At 40.4% G+C, this 7789-nt stretch overlaps 1 protein-coding gene across 1 annotated transcript; it reads right to left on the bottom strand.

Moving 5' to 3' along the window:
- Positions 1-753: 753 nt before the first annotated feature.
- On the bottom strand, positions 754-4262 carry BDW43DRAFT_295320 (uncharacterized protein). The gene has a single exon (XM_032044047.1). It carries the CDS (start codon positions 4015-4017, stop codon positions 1165-1167), a length of 2853 nt encoding a protein of 950 aa, XP_031893790.1. The 5' UTR covers positions 4018-4262; the 3' UTR covers positions 754-1164.
- Between the last annotated feature and the right edge of the window lie 3527 nt (positions 4263-7789).

Raw genomic sequence — 7789 nt, 5'->3', positions numbered from 1 at the left:
TATTGTGAACCCAAGTGAGCCAGCTCGTATCTTCTTCCGCATAGCTGCTAAAGCTATAGTAAGACGACTCAGACTTCAGCCCACAAAGATGATCAGTAATCAAATTCATGATCCAACTAAGCTATACTCTTCAAGCCCGCGAGGCTTGATGTTTGAGTGTCTTCGGCCACATTATCGAGTAGAAACTCATTCTAAGTATAGCATGATGCCCTCTAGATATTTAGTGCTGTGCATATTTGATGAAACCGACACAGAGCGATACTTGATCCGAAAGAACTTTATGACGCGTGGAAAGATTATCAGACTTATCAAGGGATCTGTTTTCAGAAGTTTTCCTTCTTCGTTATCACTTTGATAGCTCATTGTGTATTTCTGACATATACCGCCGGGGAGCTTTTGCCGTTTGGTAGCGGTATTTTGCTGTTGGTATATTATGGCTTCTGTATATGTAGGAAAGGCTTTGGAGCACCACCTTGCCTTTCTTTCCCTTGCCTCTCCGGTCATATACTTGCTCGTGAAGCTGTTTGGCACTATGATAGCTCATTCTGCGATTCAATATAGCATAGGGCTAGTTAAACCATACGCAATAAAATACACTGTAATGTTCTCTTGTTGATTTAGAATTACAAAACAAAGCTACTTTCTGCAATATGTTTCATAATAGAATAAGTGTTGCCCAATACGCCGATGGTTTGCCTTTTATCAATATACGACAAGCTTGTTATCATGAATTGCAATGGGTAAGGAGAATCCCATGCCTTTATCATTGTCACCAAGTAGGCCCGTTGCTTATAAATCGTAAGTGAATATGAGTACCCGCCTTAAGACACTATAACCACTCGTTTGCTATCTTGTACTTGTTCCAGTTCTTTTTCAAAGCATTGCCAACAAAGGTGTTCTGGTAGAATCAGGGCAGTGTAGCCCAGTGACACACTAAGCGCGGAGGCAGCTAATCGTGCTTCCCAATTCCTGTGGGCGCGGACAAGGCTTATACCTTCTTCAGCTGGGGGCTTTACCAACTCATTCCAGTTGTCAACACACATTAAGACACGCTGCGGCTCGTGTCCCGGCAGATGAAGATTATTCGTGCAAACACCGACTCTTCGTAAAGTAGAGCTTTGGAGGGATTTGTTGATGTCCAAATCGGCCACCCACTCTTTATTATCATGGAGCGAGATGAGCGTCTCCAGCTTGTACCATTGAGTCCTGGACGTGGCTAGAGCCAGCATCTACTTTGGAGCTGTCTCCAGTGAACCTTAAATGTAAGGATGTATTCGAGAACTCATCCTTAAGATTCCCGTCAAAAACCTGGTCGGACATTTGTGGCCATTCACTAATCCTAACATCCTTGACCATGGGCATTGGTGGCGGCACAAGAAATGAAACACCAGGGCGGCCGATGTTCCCTTCTATATGAACGATACCCCGAATTCGATGTTGATCCCACGGGTCAGATAAGATAGAAGCGGAAACGTATAATGAGTCTGTCGACGACATGGCTATGGTGTTCTCTAACGCTTCTGGATGTACATCGTACTTTCCAGAATCAAAAAGGGCAATACAGGAGAAGGCTTCAGTCAAGTCCAAGGGACCAATGTCGAAGGACTCTGGTATTCGCATTAGCTGTTGTGTATGGGAATCTGGTCCGTCGCGCTCCAGTTCTTTGACCAACAATGGATAGGGCTGGAGAGACTCCGGTATAGTTGGAGCATCTTGAAACACGTTTTTTTGCCGTTTCTCATACTTTCTGAACCAGCACGAGTCGACGACATACTTTTGAAGAATGCGAACATCGATAGTCGCCGTAGGGAGTGACTTGTATAGTTTCATTATGATTGACACTGCCTTGAGGGCTGTCGAAGAATGAGCACCAGTGTCTTTATCCAATCCGCCCGGTAACTCTAAAGTCCCGTACATGCTGCGCGCAAAGGCACTTGGGCATATTGATCCCAATTCAGAAAGAGAAGAAAAGTGCCGCAAATCCGTCTTGGATATCCAATCTTTGCTTAGAGATTTTGGCGTGTTTCCAAGGACGAAGAGGGCCGTCGAATGCTCGTCACCGTATAGAAACGTGTATTTGGAAAGGCTTGTCTGATGTAGATAGTTACTTTCAAAGTTACTCACTTTGGCGAGGTTCGAAAGAGTCAAGTCTTCGCGTTTGAGAATGACCTCCCCAAGCGACTCGTATCTTGCTTTTCTCTTCCGATATGTCTCATCCACTAGCTGGCGCTGGTCGACCTCCGGGAATACCATTTCTTCGAAGCTGAAGAATTCATCAATGGAACTGAATGCTGTATGGTCTCTTTCTTCCTCATATGTGTAGAATGCGCCATCAATCTTTTGAAATTCTTGCCAGAGGCCTCCACCCGCACACAGCCATCGTCGATGCCCGGAATTATCCAGAAACTGATAGAGCTTTCTCTTCTTCTCGTTCCCGTCGCCATCTTCAGTGTTCACTATTTCCATGTCAAGAGGAAGAGCGGTCGCATATTCGTAAACATCGGTTGACCCGTAGCACTGCTTGCACCTAATAATGAGATTCTTGTGTCCTAACAGCTCGGACATTTCCAATGCAACTTTGCGAAGGAACTGAATTTTCACCTCCTCCTCATTCACTAGGTTTACAAACTGTCCTTGGCGTAAGAGATCAGCTAACGATACCGACTGTGTTCCCAGAAATTCATCCGCATATCTCCGACCGAGAGATACAAGACTGTCAGCCCTGAGTCTTTGGTTTCCAACAGATGTGCGATATTCATTGGCAGCTTCAAAAAGAAGGGCCAACCAGGATTCTGGATTTTCTATAAGTGCTGTTGCCTCTGGGCAATCTGGAAACGCTGCGGCTTGGGCAAGTAAGACTTCTACCTCTGACAACAACCCGACAGCTGCTTTGGTGCGTAAACCAATCTCCCTCCAGCCTCGCAAATAAGAACCTAGGAAAACGTGAAGGAATTCCTTTACCGAGAGTCGATCTCTCTCCCGACTATCTAGAGTACCCATACATCTTATCGGGGGACCGTACTGTCGCACACGGGCAAGTGGCAGGGACCAGTAAACACTCTGCCGTAGTGCTTTGTCTTTGGGTAACCTGACCATTGGACTCTCGTCCAAGCCAATGGTTATCGTGGCGCTTGACGGGAATAGAGGATCTTTATCGACAAAACCAGTTGAAACAGTCGACACTGAAGATATGTAGGGGAATAGATGCCAGGAGTAGGCTGCTAACAAAAGCTCACCACTTTTAACGCCCTGAGATTTACCAATAAGCAGAGCATCCATGTTGATCAAAGAGGTCTTCCAAGCGCCCATGACACTTGCAAATGTTTGCTCCTCTGTATTGACTGGTAGGCGAACCTGATCCATTATCAATGAGAGGTTCTTGACTTGCTCGCTCTTAGACTTGTCGGCTATTCTCAGCCAAGCACGAGTGCTGGCATCCCATTCGGCCAGCTGTTCCCTCGAGATCTCGCATCTAGCCGCCACTAGGGTGGCAGTATGAGCAAAGCTCGTATCTTCCAGCTCTTTCTCAATTTCCCTTCGTCTTTCTTCAACAATTTCCACCCAGATAGAGACAGCATAAGCAGCATCCCACATTCTGGCCAGCATGCAGGCTAGCAGATGAACTGCGACTGCATGACTTCCGGATGTTGAAGCCGCCCATAAACTAGTCGCATCCGGCCCAGCTTGTTCGGCAAACACTCCATACTTGGCTCGTTGGTCATTGCTGATTTTTGAATCCTCAATAATCTCGGATGCTCGCTTTCCGTAAGCCTTGATCAGATTGGGCGCACGGGGGAGACACGCAGCAAACAGCTGAGCAAGCTTTCTTGCTGTCACCTGTGGTCGGCCTTGCTCTGCTTCACGACGACGGCTACATGACAAAGCTTCTCCAATGGCCTGATACTCAGGCTCGACGTTCAATCTAAATACTGAGAAATCGAAATTAAGATTTGCCAGGGCAGGTGAAACTTCAAGACCAAAGTTAAGGGCAGAATTGGTGAGTTTGCTGATAGACATTTTCCGTAAGAGGAGTTTACGAGGGGAAAAAAAAGGGTGAAATGGGGGCTCTCGATACCCCTCACGGCTCTACTTCCGTTGGACGAGGCCTGGTCTCGAGACTAATGCAAGGCTGCTGCAAAGCATGCACCAATAATAATAACAAACAGAAAATTCAAGGTCCGAGGTACTCACAACTTATAGTTGATAGATATCCTGCCGTTTTAACAGGACAGTCTTTCATTAGCCTCGAAACTAAGACTCGCGTAACGGAAGTCGTGAGCGGGTATCTAAGCTCAACACCTCTACGGAGCTGTGTTGCAAAAGTTTTCCAACTACGCTAGTAAGCTTGGCAGTCAACCCGGTAAGGGCTTTACCATACAAATTGCCATATAATCAAACTCATATAGCTGATAGATCATTTTTTCATCATTTTCAGAGGGAAAAAGCAATATGAAGCTATTCAGAATAGAGGATTTGATCCCTATTCATGATTTCTGGTGTTTTGATATTCTTACCGGTCAGTATGCCTACCTACCTGTCTGCCTACCTGCCTACCTGCCTACCTATCCAGAATGCCTGGAAAGCACTATCCTTTAGGGGTCAGGATTTAAGTGATTTCACTATTAAATACAAAGGTTGATATTGCTCAAATAGAGCGGCTTAGTGGCCTACCTCACTCAGCGATCTACTTTTAGAATCAAAAGGCCAAAGCGCGTGGTTTTGATTCTACTAAGGATTCTAGAATCCTAGTTGAATATCTAGAGGATGATCCTAGGTCTAGTAGGCCTGAAATAGCTGATTCTATTAAGCAGGCAGTAGTTAAAGCTATTCAGAAAGATAAAAACGGCCGAGAAAAAAGCTGTAAGTATTTTTGAAACTGGTATATCACCTGCCTCTGCCTGGTGAATTCTTAGAAAGGCAGGTTTCCACTCAGCCAAACCAACTACTAAACCTGGTCTTACTGAAGAAATATGCAGAAAACGGCTTGAATTCTGCCTGGCCTATCAACACTAGGCTGGGGCAGCATCCGCGACATATCCAAATCCGCATATCCAAATCCGCATATCCAAATCCGCATATCCGCGGATTTGGATGTAATTTGTTATCCATATATCCGCAACAATACAATATGGATAGTAAATGGTATCCGCAGTTTAGATTTGGATACTTTATGAATAGGCAAACAATATAAATATAGCTATTTTTGTAACTATATAATTTATACTTATTATATCTGTATTTTATTATTTTAAGATATATAGAAGTCATATTACAGGTATAAGATATAGATTATATAATAAAGTAAATAATACTTCTTAGAAGTTATTTATTAAGCTATATTACTATAGTTTACTGATTTTATAGTTTTTAAATTCTTTTAAAGCCTTATAAATTCTCTTAGAACCCCATATTAATATATTATTCTCAGGTAATAGATATTTAGTTTTATTATCTGATTTATAAGACTATTTTACTAGCTATTCTTCTATTTAACTCTCTTCTCTAGTAGCTATATATTATCATTTACTTGGCTAGCCTTAGATTTCAGTTTAAATATTACTAGAATTATTCTTCTTGTTATTATTAACTAGCTGAAAATTAGTCTATAGATATGTAATCCTATGTCGTACGTTGGCTACACGTGATAGCTAAGTACTTCTGTCTACTGGGTATAGCTACCTGAGGCAGCTAAGCACGTGACCTGGGAAGTGAAGGGAATATCTACATGTATATAAAGATGTAAGGATCCCCTATCTTTTGTAGGAGAATTGGTAACTCTCTATCTACCTTAGCCTACCGCTACTTATAATCATATCTGGTAGCATATCTAAAAAGGGAGGCTGAGTTCCGGATCTTAGCCTATAAAGCCCCATAATACTCAGTTAGATTCTGTAGGTTAAAGGCAAGGCATGATAGACCTTATAAGCTAGATAACGCTGCTGAAACAGGTCACCTATAAAGAGTAGTGAATAACTTAAGAAAAGAAAAGAGACTCCATTAAAGAAATAATCTAATAAAAATCTATAAGAAACAGTACCTGCTATCTGTTAAAGCTATTACTACAATATCAGACCAGGAACTCTAACAGCTGCTTGCCTATTTAGGGACTCTAGCAGGAAATAAGGAAGCACAGGGAGTGATTAAGTAATTACAATATACTATAGATACCTGTCTCCAGTATGTAGAACAATCACAGACCACTGCTACTGCTGGAATAGCAATACCAGCTTCAGAACTAATAACTATAGTAAGTGAACAGCTATATCAAAAGATCTTAAACTTAGAGTAAATCCTCTACTATAATAGCAGGTACAAGCAAGAGACTGCTAAAAAATAGCTATAATAAGTTAATCAGTTCTTTAAGAATAAATAAATCCTAGTATAGAAAAATACTACAGACCTTAAAAAGATAACTATTATTAAGTAAAAGTTTACTGGAAGTATCTGAGAGTATTAGAAGGCCAGAGAAAATTATATAGCTGCCAGAATAGAGCAGTCTATTACCACACTTAACAAGCTAAAGCAGTAGGTCTATAATAACTTTAGCAAGTATCTTAGCAAGATAAAATAGTAAGAAGCCTATAAACAATATATATAAGGTATAAAGATAGTACAGGCCTATATAAGTACTCTTACTAAAGTAGTGACTTATATTTTACTATTATTACTAGAATATATTTATATATAGAAGTTTATTATCAGAACTAAAAAATCTCTTTACACTATGTGGACCCGCAAACTGAATTCTTCTACTATCTTTAATAGAATAGTATAAAGGTTTATTTAATATAAGCAAGGCATCACTATAGCTAACCATATCCAATATTAGTTAATCTACAGTAACTGGCAGCCAGCAGCAGATAATTGATATATCAATCTAATAGATCTAAATACACTATACAGGTCAGATAACCGCTGAAATAGAGATTACCAAATACCAAGAGAGAGAGATAGGTCTGGACAAGGCTCTAAATACTATCACTATAATAAAAGAGAGTATATTGCGCGGGAATATTAGTTAAAATCTAATACCAGTATTAGTAAAGAGAAAAAAGTATATAGTCACTAGATAAGGAAGGACTAGTTAACTAAATAGCAGAAGCCTTCCTGGAAAAGAATAATAAGTTTAAGATACCTGATCCACTAAATAGACAGGATATTAAAGCTATATATAATATAAAGCAGATCTGATACCAGAATAGACACCTTCACGCGTTAGATAACTCCCTATCCTGCTATAAGAGATTCTTAGGCACTGGACTAACACAGAAGATAATATATATCTTAGTAGACTCAGGGACTAGCCATACCTTTATAGCACAGGGATTGATTCTAGCAGAAATAAAATAGTAGGGATAAGCTTAAATATCTTTACTAGTAAACCTATCTAATAGTACTACTATAAAGATAAGTGATATCTATACTCTTTCTCTATAACTAGAAGAATAGACAGAATAAGTCCAAGTATAGATGATAGTATTAGATAAGTATAATATTATACTCAGTAGAGACTGGTTAAGAACTACTAATCTACTAATTAATTGGCAGACAGGTATCATAACCCTATAAGACTATTAGAGATAATTCTATTAGATAGTACTAAGTAACCCTAGACAGTATATCTATACTGCTACTAGTTTTCTTAATCTTATCTCAGCAAGACAAGTCGCGAAAGCTATAAGAAGATAGAAGAAGAAACTCTCTCTCCTTAATATATATAGCAGATAATAGAAAAGAGAAGAGTATAGTAAATCTAATAACTATCTCTATTATAAAAGAATATAGTAAT

Source organism: Aspergillus alliaceus (genome assembly GCF_009176365.1).
Source record: "Aspergillus alliaceus strain CBS 536.65 unplaced genomic scaffold BDW43scaffold_111, whole genome shotgun sequence".
NCBI classification, from domain to species: Eukaryota; Fungi; Ascomycota; class Eurotiomycetes; order Eurotiales; family Aspergillaceae; genus Aspergillus; species Aspergillus alliaceus.
Note: the sequence above shows the minus strand (reverse complement) of the source record. Positions and strands in the feature narration are given on the sequence as shown.

What these genes read in the sequence shown, in the direction of transcription:
- BDW43DRAFT_295320 (XM_032044047.1), bottom strand. Translation starts at nt 4,017, where the DNA reads ATGTCTATCAGCAAACTCACCAATTCTGCCCTTAACTTTGGTCTTGAA.